The 25,932-nt window shown below is 49.1% G+C and overlaps 2 protein-coding genes across 2 annotated transcripts; one reads left to right on the top strand and one right to left on the bottom strand.

Annotated features, from left to right (window-relative positions):
• On the bottom strand, positions 1–25,932 carry KCNJ5 (potassium inwardly rectifying channel subfamily J member 5). Its single transcript, XM_054441343.2, has 3 exons — positions 25,642–25,932; positions 5,018–5,964; positions 1–850 (listed from the first exon to the last, which is right to left on the bottom strand). Exons 2-3 carry the CDS (start codon positions 5,952–5,954, stop codon positions 528–530), a joined length of 1,260 nt encoding a protein of 419 aa, XP_054297318.2. The 5' UTR covers positions 5,955–5,964; positions 25,642–25,932; the 3' UTR covers positions 1–527.
• On the top strand, positions 12,673–14,734 carry LOC129008888 (uncharacterized protein KCNJ5-AS1). The gene is made up of 3 exons (XM_054441348.1): positions 12,673–12,808; positions 13,782–13,926; positions 14,578–14,734. The coding sequence occupies exons 1-3, from the start codon at positions 12,673–12,675 to the stop codon at positions 14,732–14,734; spliced, it is 438 nt and encodes a 145-aa protein (XP_054297323.1).

Here is a 25,932-nt window from a genome sequence, read left to right as displayed (position 1 = left end):
ATCTGATTTAAAAGGAATTGCCTATGTGATATGGATGGATCTTAACCCATGAGGGCTCTGTGAGCTCATCCCAGACTAGAGGTTTGAGCTCCCATCAGGTAAGACTCCTCTCTGAATCCACAGCAAGCCTCAGGGTGGAAGGAATGAGGGGACAAGGTGATGGTTCTCTCTAGGTGTCAGCCCCTGGAGGGGTCTGTGAGACCCAAAAAAGGAAGTGACCCAGGGCATGGGGAGAACAGATGCCACCCGGTAACACTCACCATGGGGAAACTCATCCTGGCCTGGCCCTTAGCCAGCACCCACAAGAGGCAGCACTGCCATGGGGGGGTCCAGGCAGGATGCCACTGGCTCAGGGAGGCCCTGTGCTGGGAGCTGTGAGGGCTGGGTTTATGGTTCCTCCCCACAGCCTTGATGGCTTCTGAGACCCCAAACAGCACACTCAACTATTCCCCTCCCCTGGTCCCAGGCTCTGCAGTGTCTGTGTTCACTGAAGCCAGTGACAGGAGGTCTTAAGTAGGCTGCACCCCTCACACCAAGCCCCTGGCCTCCCTGGACCCACCCAGCCCCTTGGGCTCATCTTCTTCATTCTGCTCAGCCTCTGCATCCAGCCCTGCCTCAGCACAGCCCCCCAGCAGTGGGGGGCTGGGGAGGTACTGGAGGAGCCGGCCTTCCCGCTTCATTTCTGCCAGCTCCTTGGCACAGCAGCTGGGTGTGTTGGTCTCATAGGTATCGTGGAAGGTGTTGTAGTCCACCTCATAGAAGCCCTTTTCCAAGGTGAGGACTGGTGTGAATCGGTGGCCCCAGAGCACCTCTGTATCCATGTAGGAGCTCCGGGCTTGGCAGGTCATGCCTGGAGAAATGGAAGTTACATGCATTATGATGCAATCATCCATCCATCTATCCATCCATTCATCCATTCATCCATCCATCCATCCATCCATCCATCTATCCATCCATCCATCCATCCATCCATCCATCCATCCATCTAATCATCTGTCCATCCAACCATCCATCTATCCATCCATCCATCCATCCATCCATCCATCCATCCATCCAGATATGGAGAAAAAGGCAGGAAAGGGCAAAGATATATCCATCCATCCATCCATCCATCCATCCATCCAGATATGGAAAAAAAGGCCAGAAAGGGCAAAGATATAGCCATCCATCCATCCATCCATCCATCCATCCATCCATCCAATCATCCATCCATCCATCCATCCATCCAATCATCCATCCATCCATCCATCCATCCATCCATCCAATCATCCATCCATCCACCCAATTATTTATTCATCTATCCTTCCAATTATCTATCCATCTATCCTATCACTCATCCATCCATCCATCCACTCATCTACCTAATCATCCATCCATCCAATCATCCATCCATCCATCCATCCATCCATCTATCCATCCATCCATCCATCCAATCATCCATACATTCATGCATTCCTTCATCCATCCAACCACTCATCAAGCATTTCATGAACATCTACTTTGTGCTAAGCATAGTGGAGATGTAAAGCTGAATAAGACACAGTCCTTGCCCTGGAGGAGTTCAAGGCGTGGTGGTGGCAGAAAATTAGAAATCAACATGCAAGATTCTGAAAGTCATTTCCTAGAGATTGGAGTGAATAGATGTTGGAATAGTTGAAGGCAGGGACTTCGTTCCTGAAAACAGCATTCAGGTCTAGAAGATTAAGATAGGAAAAAAGGCAGGAAAGGGCAAAGATAAATTCAGCATGAATGAACACAGAGAAGCTGACAGGCATTTGGAACATATGGGGATTGTTTTGGGTAGACACATATGGAGAGAGGGCTCCACACTCACATACACACACACATACACATAGGAAGAGGAGCAGACGCACACACAGAGCTTGGCTTCTTGATTTGAGGCTGCTCCAATGCCTCGTTTCCCTGTCTACTCAGCCCGTGCCATGCCTATGCTATTTTTAGGTGTTGCTTTCTCTCCAGAGAGGAGGGCAGCTTTGTTTATGGATGAGGAGGCTTCTGTGCTTAGGGTCACAGGAAAGCAGCTTTCTGATATTTAATCTTCTGGCCAAGGAAGGCATTAACTGTGCTGGTTGTGTGCTGAAGGCAACCATCTCCAGCTCCCACTTTGGGCTTTCTCTGGGAGGGGCTCATACAAAGCAGACCCAGGTCCAAGGCTGCTTCTCAGCCCCAGCGCACCCACACAGGTGGGCTCACAGCCTGCTCTCTGCTCTCAGTGATGCCTTCCTGGGCCAGGCCTCTCCCTTCAGTCCTCACCCTTGTTGTCCCCACAGCCTTGGCAGAGAGGCTCAAACCGGGCCCTGAGCAGCCTAGACCATGCCAGACGTCTGCAGGCTCCCAGGGCCTTGGGAAAGGTATGGGCAGGACCTTTCCCCTTTGGGCTCCTCCTGCTCCTTATGGGGTGTGGCAGTGGCTTCCCTGTAGCTAGAGATCCTGCTGTGTCCCTGTCATTGCTGAATACATTTGGAAAGGATTCCCCAGGTGTCAGGTATAGTGATCAGCACAGCTCCTTTCCATCTTGAATCCTCCCAACAGCCCTAAGAGATTGATTTTCCTCACTTTGCTGACAAGGTAAGGAGCTTGCTCAAACCCGCTCAGGCAGGATACGGCAGAGTTGTGCTACTCCAGCTGAGGCATGGATTCCCAGCCCACACCTGGCTGCATGTGCCTGACAACCAAACCACCCACATCCAGGACAGATGTGGGCCAGGGTCTCCTGCCCAATCTCCTTGGATCTCCCCTACAGTTTGTGGGACAGAGCAAGCACAGCCCAGGTTGCGGGAGGGGAAGGAGGCCAAACCGTGAGGACAAGTGAACGGTGGGCCCCTGACTTTGACAGAGGCGTGGTTGGGGGTGTAGCGGGGCCGATAGCACTGGCTCCCTCCACTACGAGCCTATGGGCGCTCTCCCTGCTGGGTGGCTGGGGAGTGAGGAAGGCCTTGGAGGGTGGTCAGGCATGCTATGATTTGACCTCATGTCTCTCACCCAATCCCTTCTTTGTGGCTTCAGAGTGGAGCTTTTCCCCTGAAATGCAGCCTGTGTCCTGATTCTGACCCCGGAGCCAAGGGCAGGGTGACCTGCAAGCCCCTAGCTCTGCGGGGGAAAGCTTCCTGAGTCCTGACTGTCCTCGGCCATGGGGCTGCCTGCCTGCCACCATATGCTGCCTGCCAGGCTCCAGCCCCCAGCAGATGGCCGAGCAGCTCCCTCTGGCACCAGTCCCTGGAGCTTGTCATTGCCCTCTCCTGGTTCCACCGACTTCAAAATGGGAAGGCTTGTGGAGTCTGGGTCTGAGTCCCCTGCCCGGCAGCCAGCTTCCTGGGGGCTGGGAGGTGTGCTTGGCCATCTTTCTGACAGGCCCCTAGTATTTTAGGGGGGCAGAGTGGTGAGAGAAGCTCCAGATTTGTAAGTGGAAGAGCTGAATAAGAACACTCACTGTCTACATAATGCTTTTTAGGTTCAGCTTCGACATCTGTAAAATGAGACTGAAGCCAGCCCTACACTGTCATTTGCAAGAATTAGAAAAATAGACATGCATCATTCTGAGCATGACTGAGTTTCTAGAACCCATCCTTAGGGCCTGACCAGCTGCTTATTGTACCTGGTTGAAAAAAAAAGAGAGAGAGAGAGAAAGGAAGGCACGAGGAAGAAATGAAATACGCAGGATGTGGGGTTTTACTGGGAGTGGGGTGGGGAACTAGAGTCCTCTGCCAGAGTTCAGGCAGTCCCAGGCCTTGGAATCCCTGGAGCCACCTCACCGAGGTCTGCCATGGCTGAGTGGCTGAGGAATTGGTGGGTCCTTGGCTACCAGCTGCCGGTGAGTCAGTAGCTGAGCAGGGAGGTGCCATGCTGGCCACACAAAGGGCATTTTCTTGGGCATACATGGATGTTGATGCCTCAGCATGGATGCACTGTTTTTTTGTGTGAAAGGAGCCTCACCTGCCCTGGGTTCACTAAGCCAAGCTTCTGCAAGAGTGCTGAGGGCTGGCTGCTCCAGAGGGGGCCCAACCAGAAAAGCCCCTCCTCTGCAGCAAAGGTCTCTCCAAGTAAAGGGTTGGTGAGAACCCTTTTGAGTTTAGGAAATTCTGCATCCCCTCCTTTCCCAGTGATGAGACTCAGTGGGTAAGGACAGCGAGAAGTCTACTGTAAAGAACCCAGTTCGCTTTTGTTTCGCCCTGTGATTACAAGAGCTATCTGACCAGCGAGCTCTTATGGGTAGAACACTTGTTCCAAGAAGGGACAGTTTGTCCTGTTGGAAACAAGTGCTGGCTCTGGGGTCCCCTGCCTCAATTTCCATCCTGGCTCTATCACTCGAAAGTGCTTGCTCTTGGGCAAATAATTTAGCCTGCCTGTGTCCCTGTGTCTTTATCTGTACCTTAATAAAAACTATCTCGGCTGGGCACTGTGGCTCACGCATGTAATCCCAGCACTTTGGGAGGCCGAGGCAGGGGATCACAAGGTCAGGAGTTCGACACCAACCTGGCCAACATGGTGAAACCCCGTCTCTACTAAAAATACAAAAATTAGCCGGGCGCAATGGCGGGCACCTGTAATCCCAGCTACTCCAGAGGCTGAGGCAGAAGAATCGCTTGAATCCGGGAGGTGGAGGTTGCAGTGAGCCGAGATCAGGCCACTGCACTCTAGCCTGGGTGACAGAGCAAGACCCTGCCTCAAAAACAAACAAACAAACAAAACAAACAAACAACAACAACAACAACAACACCCCACTATCTCATAGGGCGTGGGAGGACATTTGGCCAGATGATAGATGTTTATTGTTTAGGACGGTGCCTGAAAGTTGGGAAGCTCCTGTCAGTGTTAGCTATTGCTATTACTCAATCTTGAGTACCAGTACCCCTCAAACCACGATTTAGGGATTGAACATGTTGCCTGTGCCACTCCAGGACTCTCAGGCACAGACCTGCATCTTCTGGAGTCACAGTGGACTAAGTCTGAAGTGTAGGTAGGGCCATTTGTGGCTGAAGAGGACAAAGCGCCTTACCTGTGGCTTCCACCATCCCTTCTAGAATGACCACGACTTCAAACTCTTCCTGATGCAGCTGAGCCTGAGACATCTCCCAGAAAGGGCTCTTCTCGTTGATCTCGTGGGAGATGATCAGAGGAGACACCAGGAAGAGGCGGTCGTCACCTGTGTCAAAGCCCACGTTGATGTCTGTCTGGTTCAAGGGGATGAACTCCCCCTCTTTGGTCTGCCGGGACTTGATGAGCTTGGCCCGGATGGAGGCCTCCACGATGTGGGAGTTGCGGAGGTCGCCCACCCGGAACATGAGGCACAGCTTCTCGTCCCGCATGGAGATGACTGCGTTGTTGGAAAACATGAGGGTCTCCGCTCTCTTCTTGGGCTGGCTGATCTTGACAAACATGCACCCCACCATGAAGGCATTGACGATGGAGCCCAGGATGGCCTGGACCAAGAGGAGTATAATCCCCTCTGGACACTTCTCTGTGATGACTCGGAAGCCATACCCAATGGTGGTTTCAGTTTCAATGGAGAACAGGAAAGCGGACACGAAGCCACTGAGGTTTTCAACACAAGGAATCCACTCTTGGTCACCAACATGGTCCAGGTCACCCCGGATGTAAGCAATGAGCCACCAAATGAAGCCGAAGAACAGCCAGGTGACGGTGTAAACCATGGTGAAGACGAGCAGGTTGAAGCGCCACTTGAGGTCGACCAGGGTGGTGAAGAGGTCACTCAGGTACCGGTAGGTCTCCTGGACGTTGCCGTGGTGCACGTTGCACTTGCCGCTCTTCTCCATGTAGCGCTGGCGTGGCTTCTTGCCCTCAGCCAGCAGGCGTGTACGGTCTGTGGCAATGGGGACATAATCGCGGGCCTGTTTGGGAATCTTCTTGGGGTCCCAGGGAGTGACTCCAATCTCCATGTCCTGGTTCATGGCATTCCTAGAATCGCCAGCCATAGCTGGGATGCTTTGAGTTAAAAAAAGACACCATCAGTGAAGTGGGCTGTTCTGATTCACTAGAACACAAGATGGAAGGCCACCCCCACCCCGGGGCTCTCCCAGGCTTCTCTTCTGTTATCCAGGGGTCAGGGTGTGAAATCCTCAAGGGCAGGGGTGTGAAATCCTCAAGGGCAGGGGCCTCACTCTCTTATAGGGTTCTTTTGTATCCCTGGTGCCTAGTACAGAGTCTAGCACATAGTAGATGCTCGCTAGCTGTTTGTTGAATGAATAAATGAACAATATCTAGGTGCAAACTACACATTAAGTGTTTAAAGCGTTTGAGAAACCTGGGAGCAATTGAAAAAGAATAATCAGAATAGTTTATTAAATGCCTACTATGTCCTATGCATTACACGTGGATTGTGGCTTGTTATCTCCACAGCTACTCACTGGCATTAGATATTGGAATCCCCACTATATAAACACTATATTGTTTGCTTATGAATCAGGCTTAATTCAAACAGTCTCTCTCCCACCATCAGAATGTAAGCTCCACAGGGGCATAAGTTTGTGTTTGTTTTGTTCTCTGATATTCCAAGCACTTAGAACACAGCCTGGCACATGGATGTATTCAAAAAGTACTTACTAATTGGATGGATAAATAAGAAAATGGGGTTCCAAAGAGGTTAAGTGACACCCAGGCCACCAAAAATCAGGCAGAGCTGATATTTGGATTCCTGCTCGTCTGGCCCAAGCCTGTGCTGTTTCTTTCATTCCTTGCTGTCTCCATTTATCTTGAGGTCTTTTAGCAGCAGACAGAAAGGAAAAGGTGGCATGTGCCTGATTTGTCGATTGGTCACCCCTACCGTCTGAGTGTGAAGTCTGCAGCCATCTGAGCACTTATTAAAATGACAAATTGCTGTGTAGGCCTGCCATTAGAAAATTTGATTCCATTATTCCCTGTCCTCTAAGCAATTGAAATGGACAGGATGTTAATGGCCCCAAAGCTCTTCAAAGGGCATAACATGTTTGTGGGGGTACCTGCCACGCTTCCAAGAGATACCCAGACACCTGCAATAGAGGTGTCTGACAGTTCCCTCAAAACCCATTTAACATGCAGTTAGGAAAGACCTCTTTAATTAACAATAACAGACTACATTTCTCAGCACTCAGAAGCCAGGCACTGCACTAGGAAATTTTTATCCATTAGCTGATTTAATCCTCACAACAGGTTAGATAAATACCATTCTTATCCCCCCATTTTTCAGAAGAGAAGAATGAAGCTCACGTAGCATGTGGCCAAGTGAGGTTTTGGGTCTAGGTTTATCTGGCTGCAGCCCAAAGGCTGACCCACAGCACTCACCACACAACGGCCAGCAGACACTGGTGCTCCGTGGCTCATGCGAAGGCTGGTGACCTACTCCTTCCGGAAAGTTCTATGAGCTTCTGGCCCTGGGAAACATCACCTTAGGGATACTATCCTTCAACCCTTCTTCCTCTTTATAAGTAAGCCTTCCTTGAATTAGCAGTTACCCTCCTTCCTGGGTGTAGGGTCCCCCAGGAACCCCCACTTACTTATCTGTCCTGATCGAGAAACACAGAATGCCTAGACTGCTCTGTCACCTGGCCAGCTGCGTGTCTTTTCCTGCAGGCCTGAGCCCTGGAAACATTCCCTGGCACTGAAACCCTGTTTAGGTTGTTACCTGAAATACTGAAAGATTAAACATGTTGCTAAACATGTAGGAATTAGCCCAACCTTAGGCCAGATAACTCCATAACCCAGAGCCCTTGCTGCAGACATACCTAAGCAGAGCATCTCTTTTCTTGCTGTCTGTCATGAGGACCAGTGCAGCGCTCTACATGTAAGTCCCCCTAATAAGTGCTTTGGAACTTGGTGCTTTCTTCTTTGGAATCTCAACTGACCCCATTTGGGGATGGTTTGGGCAGTCCCTTGCAGGAATTCCCCTGCCACCATTCTGAGGGTGACTCCAGCTGCAGGTTCCACCAGGACCAGGAAGCTGTGTCCCCAATAGAACAACCTGGAAAAAGGTCTGTCAACCACTGAGCTGACTGCCTAATGGCAAACCAAGGTAGATTCCAGCTGTCCTGGGAAGTCAGATGACCCTGGCAGGCCTTTTCCTGTGCTGCCTGGGTGATTATAGCGATTTCAAGATAACCTTCAAAACATCATATCAAAAGGTCATCTGAAGGGCTTTGTCCCAGACGTCCATTGGCCATTTCCCATTCTGCATAGGGCCACCTGCTTCCTGCTCCTTCATGTGGCAGTTAACAAAGATAAATGAGACAAGGAGGAAAATGCTTGGGGCTATCTTTGCAGAATCCTGAGCAGGAATTTGCTCTGCCTTAAGTGGGAGACTTCATCCTGAAAACCCAATCACAGATGCTCAGAGATGGTGGAAAATGCTGCTGTCCCGAGGCCTCACGTATTCTGGACACCCCAGCTGTTGGAACCAAGATAGGCTTCCAATGGGGGTGCCGCTGTGGACTCCCTGAGCCACTGAAGTTGGGCAGGGCAGGCACAGTGCGCACAAGAATGAGTCATCGGCCGGGGCACATGGGAGCTCACATCCTCCTGTGCTCAGCTCTTTGGGGAAACAGCTTGCTGCTGATTTTCTGCACTGTTTCCTTCTTTATTTTTAAACATATTGCATACATTCTTGTAGGCGAAGGCTTTGTGCTGTACTAGAAATGGGAAAATGTTTTCTAGGAGACTTCAGCCCAGATAGGAAAACTTTTTGCCTCTGGCAGATAGGAAAGGGTGGTTCACTTTTGACTTGGTATTGGGACGCATTCCTGTGTACTGGAATCATCTGCAGAAGTCATTCCTTGCTCAACCCAGGGTGACATTTGGATTCGAACTCAGTGTCCAACAAACCCACTTTGTGGTCCAAAGAAAAACAAACTTAACTTTCTTTGCCTCAGTTTACTCTGCTATAAATCCCAGATAATATTCTCTGCTCCTCCAGCCCTAGGAGCCAATTGTAGGGATTCATGGAAAGAATGCATGCTACAAACATAAGTATAAATAAAATAAACATATGTATTCATAATCTCTCGTCAAATTGAAATTTAATGCAATATTCCATTAACCCCATTTTAAAGATAAAGAAAGAGAGGTAGAGAATATCTAAGACAAATAGCTAAAGGCCCAGTGGGCAATTTACAGGTCAAGCATTGAGCTGACTGGCATGGAGCCTCTACTGTTCAGATTTCTTTTAAGGGTAAGTAAAATCCCCATCCTTGAAACCCTGGCTTCCAGTGTTGTGTGCCTGTGAAGTCAAAAGGATTTTCAGGGACAATGGAGATGAAATTCCTTAATCAGGTTCTCGAGATCCGTTCTATTAATTATGCACTCATTAAGCACACATTAATTGAGGAACTACTATAGCCAAATCCCTGTGCTAGGAGCTGGACATAAAGCAGTGAAGAAGATAAACACAGAGCCAGCCCTCCCATAGTTGATATTCTAGCATTTCCTCTTTGAAGCTAGGGTTTTTGCAGAACTGTCTGTAGAGGACAGACAGGGAGGAATGCTGTGGCTGGCCTAGGCAAGCTGAGCATCCTAGCTACTCTCTGCAGGACGCAGGGAAAGGCACTGACTTGAGCAAATCCTATTAAGCCTCATCAAGCCTGTTACTTCTCTTCTTCCATCCTTTCCTGTGTCTGTGAATGGGAAGCTGTGTTGAGACATGATGAAAGCTTTTGGAAAGGACAGAGCTTCAAGTCCAGCAAAGTGGTTTAATCCCTTTGATAGGAAAACGCAAGTGGAGAAAGACTCAAAAGAGGCAAAATCAAAGGCAGTTGTATTTCAGATGATGCATTAGTGAATCTGACATCCATTTAGATGGACCTCTGGATTAAGAATGTCAAACATCACGCACCCACAGGGAGGAAAACTTGGTGTCATGGCGTGGTCTAGAATGTCAGGAGTCAGGGCCACAGCAACTTGATAGGAGCCCTGCTTGGGGGTCAGCAGGGCTTCCTGGAGAGACCACTGGGCTGGGAGTCTTTTCTCAAACTCAGTCTCCCTATCTGTGATCACAAACATCTTTATCAATTTCCTACTTTCTAAGATATGCTGGATCAAAATGTACCACTCTCTGAGCTTTGAAACACAGGATGAAGTCGGAGGAAGAGGAATGGAGGAGGGCGTGCTTATGTCTCATATGGAGATATTTGTATACTCTTCTATGGGAATATATATGACTGTACTCATAGGAAAATGCTCCAAACTGGTTGGTGAATAGGCTGCCCCAGTACCCTCAAGGCCCTTTAGGGTTAGCAGGAAGCCTTCAAGGTGTTACACTTGAATGTAACACCAGAATACATGCTGGGGACAGAGAAGGCACTTGTAAGTAGGCAGAATTCCAAGACACCCTCGTGATTCCTGCCCCCTGGTATACACCTCCTGAGGAACCCCAGGAAATCCTCACTTCCGTGACTGGGGCATGTCGTATGGCAGAGCTGAGTTGAAGAAAGAAAGTTCATCTGGGGTGAACTTGACCCAATCATAAGCCCTTGGAAGGGATTGGGTTTTTCCCTAAGTAAGAGATTTAAATTATTAGAGGAATTAGACAGAGGGGGGTTCTCCTTTGCTGGTTTTAAAGATGGAGGGGGCCACAGGGCAAGGAATGTGGGTGACTTCTGGGAGCTGACAGCAGCCCCCAGATGATAGCCAGCGAAAAAGTGAGGACCTCAGTCCTACAACCACAAAGACCTGAATTCTGCCAGAACCACAAGAGCTTGAAGGGGGCCCTGAGTTCCACGTGAGAATGCTGGCCTCACTGACACCCTGGTTTTGGCCTTGTGAGAACAGAGCAGAGAACACAGTCGCATCAAGCCTGGACTTCTGACCTACAGAACCGTGAGCTGATAAATGGGTGTTGTTTCCAGCCAGTATGTCTGTGGTCATCTGTTATGGCAGAAATAGAAAATCCAGTACAGAAAGGGAAGCCGGATCATAAACAGTTAGGAAGGCTGACTCTGGCATCAGATGACCTAGGTTCCTATTTTGCCTGGAGCTGAGGCACATTTGGAAAAGTTACTTCTCTAAGCTTCCGTTGCTTTATTTGCAAAATGGGGATAACAGTACTCACCAAAAAGAGTTGCTGCGAAGATGAAATGAAAGGTGTGTGTACAGTGCCTGGTTTACAGGAGCTCTCCTGAGAGGTAGCTCTTAGGATTTTCCTCCAGGGAGCAGGGCTGGGAAAGGGGCTGGAAGGGTGGGGGTGAGGGGCAGGAGTGCTTCAAACAACTTGAGGATGAGGAAGGAGAATCAACAAGTCCCGAGTTCCTACGGTGTGTCAGCATCGTGCTCCCACTCCCAGGACAGAGACATTATCTTCAGTTTACAAAAGGGGAAAACAGGAGAGAGTTTAAAAACCTCGCCCGGAATCGCACAGCTAGTGCTGCAGGCTCTCCGGATTCCGCAGCAGCTGCTCTAGATGAGGGCACGCCTAGAGGCCCTGCTCCGCTGCAGCGTCTCTGCGATAGGGAACCCCTGCCCCTTTCCTCCTGCCGCCCCGCCCCCAAGAAGCCACGCCTGAAGAAGTTTCTAAGACCTTTCCCTTTCGTCCCTCCCACGCCTAAGGTCCAGGTCCCAGGGCTTTCCGTTGCACCTTCATCCCTGGCCCTGCAGAGCCTGCTTCTCACTTCCAGGGTCGCCAGAGCGCACCTCCCGCCACCCCGCGATCTCTTGGCCGGATCCTGCGAGAGAAGTGGAGGAGGTTGGGACGGGGGAGGGGGGCTGCGGCAGGGGAGAGGAGCCTGCGAGAGAGAGATGGGGAGGGAGGCTGGGACGGGGGAGCCTGAGCGCGGCAGGAACCGGGAGCCCTGAGCGCCGCAACCTCTAGCGTGGCCTCGGAGGGTGACACAAGGGATACCGCTCACCCCGCAGGGGACGGAGCCCCCAGTGGGGCTGCATAAGGCGATGCTCGCCGCCTGGGTTTGGCCCCCTAGTCAGCTGCAGCTTCGCGGCTGCGGAGGAGGCGGGGCTGGGGGATGCGGGGTGGGAGGATGAGAGCCAGGAACGGCCTGCGGAGGGGAGACAGAGGGCCTCCCCCAGGGAACGGGCGTGGGGAGGCCGTTGGCAGTGCCGGGGACTCCCCGCCAGCGGGTTTCTCTTCCTGGAGGAAGGGCGGGCCAGCGGCCCCAGCCACCCAGAGACTGTGCCCAAGCCACACCGGTGGACAGGATCCTCCCAGGGGCCAGTCCTGGTTTCCCAGCTTTTCACAGTTACCAACCTTAAAACAAAACACAATTATCTTCTAGTGTACTCGGAGGTTTCATGGCACAGAGCCCGGTGGCAATAAATCTTTAAAAACCCGTCAGGTATTTCATTTAAAAACCTCACCATTTTGCAGCTATTTGTTCTATCAACTTAGGTCTGTGTCTATTGCTGAATTCCTGAATGTTTTACGGGTTTACTTTTTGAGCCTGTTTGTTTCATAGCGCATGAGGGAGTAGGTGTGAAATCCCAGTGGAAGCTGACACAGGGCTTCACTCACTCAGTCAATTAGTCAGTCAGTGAACCCCCACTCAACACCCACTGGGTGTTTGAATTATGTTGAGCTCTGGGGGTAGAAGGAGGTCGACTCACACTTCACTGGCATTCGTTCCCGCGCTTTCCCTTCCTGGGGATCTGGCTAAAATGCAGGTTCTGATTCTGTAGGTCTGGGGTTTCCAGAGTCCGCGGTTTTGCTAAGGAGCCGCAGTGATGTTGACGCGGCTGGTCCTCAGTGCGCACCTGAGTAGCAAGACCTCTCTGGCCTGGACGCACGCTGCCATCAGCTGGGAGCTAGACAACGTGCTGATGCCTAGTCCCAGAATCTGGCCCCAGGTGACTCCGACAGGCAATGAGATTGAGGACCCTTGATGCGTTCTCTGTCCACAAGGAGTTCCTGGTCTGGTGGGGAGTACACAGGCAAAAAAATCAGTGCAGTAAAGAGCGAGAGAGAGGCTCGGGTGCAGTTCCGAATTTGGCTTGTCTGGGGCGGGCGAGGAAGGGTCAGCAAGGTCCTGGTGAGGAAGGCACCCAGTGAGCAGGGTGAGGTGGCAGAGCCTTGCGGGCCTGAGAACAGGGGAGCAAACAGTAATAATAGCTCCGGCATGGAATCCCTGTTATGTGCCATCTTTGTGCTGAGTGTTTTTCATGCATTGTATCATTTAATCCTCAAACAGATCTATTAAGTCCATTTTAGTCGCCTCATTTTACAGGTCACAAAAGCACAGTGATGTACTAGCTTGCTTCAGGCCACACAGTTACTAAGCAGCGGACTAGTTTTTGTCTGATTCCAAAGGCTCTAAGTGCAGCCACTGCTGCCTGGGAGGTTGTTCCTCCTGAGCCCTCTGGGTGTGATGGGGTTGTTCTGAGCCCCCGGGGGGATCAGGCCCTGAGAAAACTGGCCCTGGATGGAGCCAGATGGACACCAGCCTGATCTGCACCAGGGAAGGAACTCATGATTTTCTGCTGTGTGGCCCGCTGTGCACAGGCTGCCCAGCAGCTCGGGTCACTTCCCGCCAGCCAGGGCTGTGTTCTCCCTCTCCCTCCTGCTCCCCTCCAGCATGCTCCCTATTCATCTAACAGCTGCTCCTCAGCTTTTTTAACCACAGTACTTATCCCCAAAGGTCCCTGATTGCTCCAAGGAAATAAGGTGTCCATGCATCCCAGGTAACACCTGTTGTTCTGGCACCATCACCAAGAGCGCCCCGTCACTCTCTGAAGGTCTGCTTGGACAACGGCCCCCACGGTAGAAACAAGACCACTAACTAGCAGCCACTGATTTCATTCTTAACACCCCTTCACTGGATTCTCCTTCATCTAAGGCAGGTCTTCCTCTGCCAGGAGTGAGGGTAACACCTCCTCACTCTGGAATTTCTCAGCTGGGCAGGATGTGCCTGCCATAGTAACCAGAACCTGTGGGTCTGTGCTGAGCTCTGCCGCCTACACCCACGGCTGTGGCTGTGTGAGGTCAGTGAGTGCAACTGCCGGATAGGGTTCTTCCAACACAGACACTACGTCCTTCTTGGTCACGTGCAATTAGTACTCTTTCTCCTATTTTTATTTAAATCGGATGTCTTAGACCCTCATTTTCATATTTTGATGTAGAGAAACATTTAAAATATTGCATTCTCTTTATTTTAGGAAAAGCAAATATACAAACCCATGATAAATGCAACCAAAACTTGCCCTGTTTGGGTGACATGGTAGGGGGTGGTGGGGACTGTGGTGAGCTGTACACACATGCAGTTCTAAAGCGGCAGCCGCTACTCGGCTCTAGTTCGTTATTGCCTTGCCATGCCGTGGAGCCAGTACTGCAAGATCCTCCCTTTGCTTTTTCTAGAAAAGCCAGAAATTAAACTTTTGAAGATGAAATTTTTTTTCCATGTTGACCACTAATTCAACAATTTTAGAAAAAGTGAGCAAGCCATAGAGAATCTATGTGTGAGTCAGATTCAGTCTGTCAGCTGCCGGTTTGTATTTCTGGGCTAGGGAGTCGGAGAGAGGCCTTTTCTGCCCATGGACATGTTGGGCTGCGTTGTGAGTTAGGCTGAGAGTGCTGTTAAGAGTTGTGGTAGTGCCACTAAATTCCTCTCAGAGCCTCCCTGTTTGCACTAACAGGTCTGCCACAAACACTACCTGTCAGTCCTCAGGACAACAAAGGCAGGAGGCCCGGCAGGAAGAGGAGAACTCAATCTGCAAGGCCCATGATAGTAGAGAGGGCCGCCTGGGCTGCCCCCTCAGTGCTCATCAGCCTGGTTCCCGTGGTCCTAACTAGCCCTGTCTCCTTGCCAATAGCCCTGTGCTCCCCAGCCCCCTTCCCCATGCAGACGGCTGCTATGACATCCCTGTTCCTTAAAGTGTGGGGTTCCTCGCTGCCTTCTCCTCCTTAACTGGCACCCTGTGCAAACCTGCTGCAGAGAACAGCGTCTTGGGCAATGCGATAGTCCTCCAGTTCACCAACAGTAAAAATGGTCTCAATGGGGAGAGATTTCTGACCGCAAGTGCTATGAGTCCTTTCAGAGGGGGCTGGAGGGACAGGAGGGTGGATCAGGTGGCCTCCTGAGCTGGTTCCTGGCGCCGATATAATGGATGCTGATTACCAGCGGTGAGGGACTGCAGAGCTGTGCGAGATGAGTGGAATGAGGCCACAGGTGCTGATTTTTATGCCCAGGATGCTCCTGGCTGTCATGGGCTCCCAGGGGCTCCAGGCATGCACAGCTCTTCCACCTCTTCTCGAAGCAGAATGCCCCAGAAAGGGCGCCTTTACTATCCAGGGTGGCTAGAGTCGCCGGTGGCTGTGCATGGGGGCTGAGGGCTAGAATCAGGGTAAGGGGCTTTCAGTGAAACGCAGAGCCAGGCAGGGACAGCGTGGATCTCAGAACAGTCTGTGTCAGATGGGACACTTCATCCCCGCGGAGCTGTCCGTGCACACAGCGTTCTCTGATTGCCAAGCTGTTAAGCGCTCTGCAGAAGGGAGCTGCTAGGAAGGCGGACGAGGCATCTCAGGTGGGTGAGGGGCTCCACTGCATCGGCCTTGCTCAGACCCACCATCCCTGGGGAGCTGTCACTGGAGCCCAGGTCTCCCCTTCTCAGTACATCCTGTGCCTCCTTTCTGGGCTGCCTCTGTCCCTCAAAGGAGAGCTCCCCACATGGGTGGGATTATTGTTGAGAACAAAGTCAGGGTGTTGACGAGGATGCAGGACTGAGGTTGCTCCCAGAGTCACTCAGTGTCCCTCGTTTTGCGCGGAGACACCCTGACCTGGGCAAGCTCTTTAGGGAGCATCTTTCCTGTCTGTGCCGCCTTCTCCATGGCCTTTGCACTCTTTTTGTTTTTGTTTTACGCACGTCATCAATTCATTGCCTGCTGCAGCTTGTACTGCCTTTTGGTTTTTCTTTGCAGAACAGCTCTGGAAGTGAAGTATGTGTGTGTGTGTGTGTGTGTGTGTGTGTGTGTGCGTGCACTACTCTGGACTAGGTGCCTTACATGCGTTAATGCACTTGATCAGCTCAGCAACACTGTGGAATAAGTGTAATGTGTCCATTATTCAGATCAGGAGACTGAGATTCAGAGCAGGGAGGGAACTTGCCAGAGACCACATGGCTCGCAAGCAGCAGAACCTGGGTTTGAACTGACAGCGGCCTGACTTCAGAGCCCACAGTTTCCCACCCTCCTACTGCACACCCATTTGAGTTCAGCCATCTTGGTTCTGAATCATAACCCTGACTCTCCTGGCCACATCCTATGCTCCACATTACATGTTACCCTACAGGTTACCACCCTGGATCTCTTTCCTATATAAGAAATGGAAATATTAGTGGAAATCCTAATGTTCATGACATCTTCACCATTTTATCAAGAAAAATTCTGTCCTACCAAATACTGGTGTGATGTACTTGGCCCCCCTGGATTGGATTGGTACAGGTTAAGAGCAGATATAAGGTCTGAAATAATCCTGGTATTCCTAGTATGTGGAATTATTATCATGGAATCGTAATGGCAGTTTGCACCTCTGTTGGGCTCTTTCAACTCCTGTGTTGGCTCAGGAGAATCCTATCACATTAGTCCCCTTTTGTAGTTGGATAGTCGGGCTTGCCAGAAGGCACACAAATTTGAGTTAACTCGTTTCCAGGATTCTGGCATTGTAGACACAGAAACACCGACTGTGAAGTTTTATGTAATACAAACACTGGAAGATTTAGCCATAGGCCTGCCAGGCGGCCCTGACTTCTGGCTGCACAACAAAGGGGGGTGGTTGGTGCCAAATGGGGCAACAGAAGGTGAGTTTGGGGCCTGCAGAGCCTCGGGTAGCCCAGATGAGCAAGAGAGAATCGGCTGCTCATTTTAACTCCATCCTTGGAGGATTCCCCACCACAAGTCTAAGGAAGTAATAAAACCTCATGCATTATTTTCTGATATCTGGAGAGAAACACGTACCCTAGAAATGCTGTGGACTAATTCCACGGTTACTTTGTCATTAAAGAAACCAAAATACTGAGAGGTCACCATAAACACAAAAAGGCAGAGAGAGAAGGATTCAATGGTGTTTCATGTAAGGATTTTTAAAGGGAGTCAGAATTCTAGTCTGAAAGGAGCGCAGGCAGATCTGGCATTTTGCTTGGGGAGTTCAATTCTTTGGAGAAAATACAGAGACAAAAAGACCATTTTGATGGTATTTAAAATATCCCTCTGTCCAGTGTATCTAAGTGAGTCTAAATATATTCAGCAATTTTTTAAAGGGCAGATATTAGGCCCGATTCAAGGTATGGAATATAGATTCGAAAGGGTTAGTGATAGGTGAGTGCCTTTCAAGTAACTTTGCATCACAGACGAAGCCCGTTATTGAGGACTGCACCCATGGAGCAGGCCTGTGAGCTTGTGACTGAGTTTCCCAACCTGCCAGGCTCCCATTTGCTCAGGATGAGTATTTTTCTGCCCTCCCTGGTGAGCCACTGTGGGCCACTCGCCACTCCTTACACCCCTTCCCTTTAATACCTAGCTTGGCTTACTTGCAAAATCCACATGCACCCTCCTGGATCTCACAGAAGATGTATGAAAAATCATGGCCATGAAAAGGGCACGGAAATCAAATTAATTAATTTTGCTTTTTCCCCACGTTTGTTTCTGTCTGTCTGGTACTTTTCCTTTTTAAGCCTGCCATCTCTTTGAAAGTGAGCTGTACAGTGATAATCCATTTTCTTCATTGTAACCCCACAGTGTATGTATTCCACATTAAATAATAAAAGGGATTAATAATTAAATCAAAATGAAAAACCACTTGTTTCCTCTCTATAACCCAAGGGACAGATTTCCTGGGCTGGTGCCAATTTTTCAGTGATGATTAGGGAATATGAGGTAGAAGTGCACAGAGACGACAGTCTGAAAGCAAGATAATGCGAGTTTAAATATATTCATATACAAGTGAAAAGGATGAGATGGTGAGGGGAGGTAAATGTGAGAAAGAGCCACAGAAATTGGACATAACAGGTAAGATCCCAGTAATTATAGTCACCTACTGGGGCTGTACCATATACCCAATTTTATTCCAAATGCTTTACATGTATAAACTCATTTAATCATTTCAGAAAAGGTACCAGGTAGATACTGTTCTCCCCATTTTATAGATGAGAAAACTAAGGTGCAGGAGGGTGAGTCAACTGCCCCAAATCTAGTAAGCGGTTGATCTGGATTTGAACCCAGGCTGAGTGGCCCTTGACTCACACTCAATGTCTGAGCAACTCCACAAAAATGGAATGCTTAAAAGATCCAAGAAAGAAGAGATAGACAAATATCATGGGATAAGAAATGAAACAGAAAAATCCATTGAGAATACGAGAAAAACAAAGTGAAAGAAATAGAAAAGGCCAGGCGCGGCGGCTCACGCCTGTAATCCCAGAACTGTGGGAGGCCGAGGCAGGCGGATTACCTGGGGTCAGGAGTTCGAGAACAGCCTGGCAAACATGGTGAAACTCCATCTCTACTAAAAATACAAAAAAAAAAAAAAAAAAAAAAAAAAAAAAAAAAAGAGCTGGGCATGGTGGTGAGTTCCTGTAGTCCCAGCTCTTCGGGAGGCTAAGGTATGAGAATCGCAGACAGCAGAGATTGGCAGTGAGCCGAGATTGCACCACTGAACTCCAGCCTGGGTGACAGAGTGAGACTCTGTCAAAGAAAGAAAGAAAGAAAGAAAGAAAAAAAAGAAAGAAAGGAAGAAAGAAATAGGAAAATTAGAGTAAGGAGTTGAGAACGAAAGAAGGATTTAAAAAAGCAAAGGACAAAAAGGAAAGGCAAAGTGAAGTGTAAGTGGATGTGGGCATCAGAATGAAAGCTGAGGAGGAGGAAAGAAAGAACAGATGAGAGACTCAGCTGAAGGGAACGGCGTCTTGGCGCTTGCCATGGGGCACTGCTCATGCGCTAACTTATTGGACTTTCCCATAGCATTTCAAGGTAGGTGTTATTAGACACATTATACAGAAAGCGAATTGAAGGTCTGAAAGACTCATGTCCAAGGTCACACAATTAGTTCATGGAGGAGCAAAAAGAACTGCTAACAATTACAAAATGCCAAAGAAAGAAACTGAAGAATAGCAAATAAATGGAGAAACATACTGTATTCATGGATTGGAAGACTCGATAGAGTAAAAGCGTTGATTCTCTCTGAATTCATATACAGATTCAATGCAATTTCTATCAAAATCTCACAAGATTTTTTATAGATATAGATAAAATTATTCTAAAACTTATGTGAAAAGGGAAAGCAACTAGAATAGATAAAACAATTTTGGAAAAGAATAAAGTGGAAGGAATCAGTCTACACAAGTTCAAGACTCATTACATAACTGCAGTTATGAGGAAACTCCAGACTATGTGGTATTGGCAGAAGGATAGACACATAGATTGATGGAACAGAACAGAGAACCCAAAAATAGACCTTTGCAAATATGCCCAACTTATTTTTGACAAAAGTGCAAAAGGAATTCAGTGGAGGAAAGACAGCCTTTACAACAAAGGGTGCCGGAGCAATTGCACATTTTCAGGCAGAAAAAAGAACCTTGACCTAAGTCTCAGACTTTATACCAAAGTTAATTCAAAATGGATCATGAACTTAGATATAAAACAATAAAACTTTCTAGAGAAAAACATGGGAGACACTCTTCAAGATCTAGGGCAGGCAAAGAGTTCTTAGACTTGACAAGAAAAGCACAATCCATAAGAAGACAAACTGATCAATTAAACTTCCGTCAAATTAAAAACAGTTGCTCTGAAAAAGACTCTGTTAAGATGAAAAGGTAAAATTACAAAGTAGGAGAAAATATTTGTAAATTACATATCTGAGTGACAAAGGACTGGTATCTAAAATATATACTTAAAAATTCTCAAAACTCAACAGAAACAACAACAAAAGCCAATCAAATTAGAAAATGGGCAAAAGACATGAGAAGACATTTTGCTAAGGAGGATATGTGGAGGGCAAATAAGCACATAAAAAGATGGTCAACAGGCCAGGCGTGGTAGCTCATGCTTGTAATCCCAGCATTTTGGGAGGACGAGGTGGGCAGATCACCTGAAGTCAGGAGTTCGAGACCAGCCTGGCAAACATGGTGAAACCTCGTCTCTACTAAAAATGCAAAAATTAGCCAGGCATGGTGGCACACACCTGTAGTCCCAGTTACTTGGGAGGCTGAGGCCGGAGAATCACTTGAACTCAGGAGGCAGAGGTTGCAGTGAGCCGAGATTGCACCACTGCACTCCAGCCTGAGCGACAGAGTAAGAATCTGTCTCAAAAAAAAAAAAAAAAAAAAAAAAAAAAGTGGTAAACAGCATTAGCAGTCAGGGAAATGCAAAATAAAACCCAATAAGATAGCACTAGAATGGCTAAAATAAGAAATAGTGACAATAACAAATGTTGACAAAGATGCAGAGAAACTGGATCACTGATACAGTGTTGGTGGAAGTGTAAAGTGGCATAGTCACAATGGAAAACAGCTTGACAGTTCTTTGAAAAAAAAAAAAAACTAAACATACAACTACCAGATGACCCATCAATTACACTTCTGGGCATTTATCCCAGAGACACGAAAACCTATAAACCTATGTTCACACAAGAACCAGTACACAAATGCTTATAGCAACTTTATTCATAATAGCCCCAAAGTGAAAAAATCCTAGATGTCATTCAGTAAATGAATGGTTAAACAAGCAATGGTACCTTCCCACTATGGACAATTCCCACTGTGGTACATTCCCACTACTCAGCAATAAAAAAACCACACACACACACACCCCCCCCCCCCCAACAAGCACACATGCACACCCCTAAATGAATCCCCAGAGAATTTTGTTGAGTGAAAAAAGCCAATCCCAAAAGATTACATACTGCATAATTCTACTTACATAACGTTCTTGAGATGACAAACACAGACCAGTGGTTGCTAGAGGTTAAGGAGAGGGTGGGGTGGGATGGAAGTGGGCGTGGCTATAAAAGGGCCACATAAGAGGTCCTCCTGGTGATGGAAATGTTGTTTTCTTATCGGTTATGTATGCGTTTTGATAGTGTACTACAGTTTTGCAAAATATTGCCACTGAGAGAAACTGGATGAAGGGAGGGGCAGATCTCTGTTCATTATTTCTGAAACTGCATGTGAATCTATAATGATCTCAAAATCAAAGCATTTAGTGGAAAAATAAAGAATGACTGCAGTCGATAAGGAGATTGAGTTAAAGAAGCATAAATGCACTAAACGGCATTTATGATCAAGAGAATGAGTGAAAAAAGACAAAAATGGAGGGGAAAAAAGAACCAAAATGAGAAAGAGAGAGAGGGAGAGCAAGAGAAAGGAAATAAAATGTGACCAAGCATGAGTGTTTAGGAGGAGTCAGGGGAGATTGAAAGAGATGCAGGAGAGGTGGTCGGGGCTGGGGGCAGGTGCCCTGGGACAGCCACAGGCCCAGGCCTCCCTCCCTACTGCCCTGTGTCTGGCCTTGGCTCCCTCCTCTCCAAACCCCTCCCTGGGCTCCTTCTACCCCTTCACCAGCAAATCTGTTTCTCAAGCCCCCTTAGAAGCCTTCCCTGCTCCATAAGGGCAGCCTTCCTTCGCCCCTGCAACGCCTGTGCCTCTCCCTAAGGGCGCGCAGCATGGATGCTGGAGTCTCTCTGGGCAGCTCTGCCGCCCCCAGGCAGTGGTCTGAGAGCTCAGAGGGCAGGCAGGCCTGGTGTGTAAGATCCGCCTGTCTAGCTCAGGTGCCTACACAAGGCCTGTGGTTGAAGCTCCCCACTCATTTTTGAGGGAGTTCTTCTGGAGAAGGACACTTCACAAAGCAACCTGACTTGGCCGGGGAAGCCTTCATACTGTGATGTCCAGTGGGCTGGTTCCTGGGGCCTGACACCCATGGCTTCTGCTGGCACTGCTGCACAGCCCCCTTGCTGAAGCAGAAGCAGCACCTCCCACTGCCCAGGGTTCCAGGCACCAAGTGCTCAGCAGTACAGTCATCCCTGGGGTTGGGGGGGTGGGGGGCGCACTCTAAGGGGGAGACATAGGTTTGGTCCCAGGAAGCATCTGAGGTCCTCTGGGTTCTTGCACCGCACCCCACTCCCATTTTCCTTTCTGAGCAGCAGGAAATAATGTAGGATGATGGCATTGGACCTCCCTGATTGTAAAGTCGGGTGCCTGAAATCTGGGAGAAGGTGTAGGGCAAGCAGCACACCCAGCCCCGGACCACCAAGTCACAGGGGATGAGAATGAGACTCCAAGTTTGCTCTCTCCTTCCCTCCCCAACCCCTCCATTTCTCCCCCACCCTCACCCTTTCCTGTCCCCCATACTATCTGGCCACTCTATTGATTGATCCTTGGTGACCAGGAAGTGCCGTTGCCACCCGCCAACTGGTCAGATGATCCATGACCTTTGCCCTCAGCTTGCTCTGGCCTGGAACGATAATGGAAGTTAACATTTTAAGCACTAGCCAGGATCTCCAGGGTCACATGTTAAAGCTTTGGCTCTACCATTTAACTTAGCACGGCTCTTGGCAAGGGTTCCCGCCATCCTGGGCCCTGTTGACTAGAATAGCTCCCTTATCAGAATGTCAAGGTAGGAGGAACTAGATAAGCTGCTGCTGCACAGGCAGGGCCTTCAGAGGCAGCCGCTCACGCCAGCCCTGGCTGGCAGAATGTCAGAAGTGGAAGCTGTCCACTCTGGTTTAAAACAATTCCAGAGAAAGCCACTCCACAAGTCTTTTTGAGAAATACACTCAGGTATTCTTACTCAAATACCTCACTACAATCTTTTGAACTGGAACTCCCATTCTTCTTGTTTTTTTCTTTAGAAAAAAAAAAAAAACAAAACACAGAAAGATTCCTTCATGGCTGATGACTATCTTAACAGTTATCTGATGACAGATCCGCTCTTGGAAACACTGCCAGCCCTCAATGACCTGTCTATAGCTCATACATAGTGAACATTTTCATCCAAAAATGGCCCCTTTGAACTACCTATGGATTCCCTGACCCCTGCCTTCTCTCCACCATCCTTCCACCTCCAGCCTAAATAGTCAAATCAGTATTGGCTCAGAAAATGCAAGTGTTTGCTAACATTCTCCTAAACAAAAAGCATAACCCTGCCCCAACGATCACATTCCAACGTTTCCAAAAATTAATGATTGCTGGCACATGATAGGTGATCAAATGAATGGTTGTTGAACAAGAAAAAAAAAAAACAATGCAGAAGTGGATGCAGTTTTCAAGTACATGAAAGCACAGGACACCCGTTTGTGGCTTCACCCACAGCAGGCAGGAAGAATCAGGTCATTTGAAGGGGAAATGGGAACAGAGAATGGGCATTCTAGTCGTTTCTTCCCTCCTTGGGGGTTTACTTCATCACAGATGACTAGAGCAGCCTTCAGAGTCTCCCAAATTCCTGGACAAGAAACCCAGTCAGGTGCTTGCAGAAAGCCCCAAAGGGATCTTGCTTGGCACCAGGGACAGCGAGGCTGAGGACTACTGTGATAGGGCCACACACGTGTCTCTGCTGGACCCACAGACAAAGAGCTCTGCACTGCTCAGGACATGCCAGCAGACTCTGGGGAAGCCATGGTGGGGAATCCCACTAAGATCTGACTTCATCCCAGAGAAGACAGCTAAGCTTTGGGGACAGCCCTGGGCAGAGTGAATGTGGCCCAGGTTCGCTTTGACCCCCCCTCACCCTTGGCTGAACTGCTCACTGGATGGAGCACATTCATTTTCTGTTGAATGCGGGCAGGCTACTTAAATGAAAAATGCTGCCTGTGAGTAATGCCGGCAGTTTATAGCAGCTTTTGGAGAGGCCAGAAAACAGCCATGCCTGAGTGGCTGGTTCCCTTTCTGTTGGAGAGCTAGAGAGTAGGTCTAGAATATTGTTCTGGGGACAATCCTTGTGCTTTGTGGAATGTATAGGCAAATTCTCCATCCTTTCTTTTTCTTTTTTTTTTTTTTTTTTTTTTTTGAGGTGGGGTCTTGCTATGTTGCTCCAGTTGATCTTGAGCTCCTGGGCTCAAGTAATCCCCTGACCTCAGCCTCCTGAGCCGGCAAGTTCTCTATGTGTTGTTTCCAGTCTTTCAATGGTAGCCCTGCTGCTGCTCTTCCAAGAAGCACATACCCTGTGCCCCGGGCCTCCCGCTGAAGGCCTTATGCCTCTAGGCAGAATGGTGCCATCTCAGGTGGGGTCCGTAGATAGTTTAAAATACCAGCCAAGCCGACCAAGCTCTTTATGCCAGAGACCAACCACGGGCTTCTAACTCCCACATCATTTGCTCTGCCCTGTTCGTTCCTCAGATTCCAGGAAGCCTGAGGGCCTCATTCAGCCAGATGATGCAATTTACACCTGGCTTTGAGGAAAAGCAGGGATGTGGAAAGACAAGAGCAGCTTTCAGAATTAGCTTTTGTTAGTGGAAAGACCCTGGATTTAAAGCCAGAGGACAAGAGTTTTGGAGATATCAATGCTGCTGCCACTTAGTGCCTGGAACTCTGTTACCCTTACTCTCATCTATAAAACAGAAGAAATAAGCTCTGCCCCACAGGACTGGTGTCAAGATGAACTCATGTAAACGTATCTAGCTCGGCACCTTGGTTTCATAAATATTAGCCTTTTCCTCACATGGAAAAGTGCTTTGAGAACCAGAAAGCCCGATAAAGCATATGGCTTTTGATGAAAACAAGGCACGTTTTGGAGTCAGATATAGGAGAGAATCTCCCTTTATGAGCTGTGCACTTGAGGCAAGTTGCACAGCCTCTCTGGGCTGCAATTTTTCACCTGTAGAATGAGGATGATGATAATCTCAGCTTATTAAAAGGATTGAAACAGAGTAAAATACTTGGCATGTTCCTGTTGATCTTCTTCTGGTGTTCGAAAAGGCTCCTGGAACAGGTTTTGGGCTGGCGTTGCTCACCCTGATGTTCAGGGTAGGTCCTAGAACTTTGGGGGCCGGACCTGAGGCTCTCCACAGCCCCCGGGGTAGGAGAGCCCTGTTTGAGGCAAGGCACAGATAAAACCAGGGGACCAACAGCTCTGCAGGGAGAAGCACTCACTTGAAGAGAAGGGGAGCAATGACAAGGCCGGCCTTCTCTGTTCCCTATCCTCTGTCCTCACAGCCTTGACCCCTGGCCTATCTGAACCGTTTGAAAGCTGTTTAAAAGGAGATAGGGAGGTATGCAGGAAGTGACTTGGGCATCGACGGGGGCAGAAATCACAAGGCCGTGTTTCCAGTTTGGCCACACTTAAAAGAAAAAGCAAGACTAGGCTGGGGATCTAAGGCTGAGGGGGGCACCGCCCCCATCCTGGCCCTCCCTGCTCCTTTTTGAAGGAAGAGTCCTACCAGGTGAAAAATGTCCTCCCCACCCCACCCACTCCTGGCCACTGTTGCCTCTGAAACCACTGCTGGGAGATCTGGGGCACCCCCAGGTAGCCCTGGTCTAGTGCCAGAAGTAAAGGTGTTTATGGCTGGGCTCCCAATGCCCAGGGCAGCCTGCAGCCACGGAGATCTCCAATTTCCTAAACTTGGACCTGCCCTAAGCTTTTCCTTATCCCCTCTGGCTCCCAGTCTAGCAGGTTCCCTGTGAAAGCCTGCTGCCCAGGCGATGGACACCTGAGGGTGTCGTCCTGCCCTCCAGAGCCCGCGAGCTAGGGGAGAAATGGAGGAGGAAAAGAAGACAACTTACTTGTTGAGATCGGAGCTTCCGAGTCCCACTGATGCTAACTTCTGGGGTGTCCCTTAGCGGCGGTGCAGGGGGCGCTCAGGGCTTTTGAGGGGATTCCCCAGTCCCTGCCATGACCCCACGGAGGAGCTGTAGCTGGAACCTCTCCCTGTCGTGGGGTCCTGTGGGCAGAGGTGCCTAAGCCATCCTGTCCCTTCACTCGCGGCCCCTTGGGTCACTCCCTTTCTCTAGCGAGAGCAGCTGGAACAATCTCTCTCTCTCTCTCTCTCTCTCAGTGTGTGTGTGTGTGTGTGT

This window comes from Pongo pygmaeus, chromosome 9 (assembly GCF_028885625.2).
Source record: "Pongo pygmaeus isolate AG05252 chromosome 9, NHGRI_mPonPyg2-v2.0_pri, whole genome shotgun sequence".
In the NCBI taxonomy this organism is placed as follows: domain Eukaryota; kingdom Metazoa; phylum Chordata; class Mammalia; order Primates; family Hominidae; genus Pongo; species Pongo pygmaeus.
This window is presented reverse-complemented; position numbering and strand designations above follow the sequence as displayed.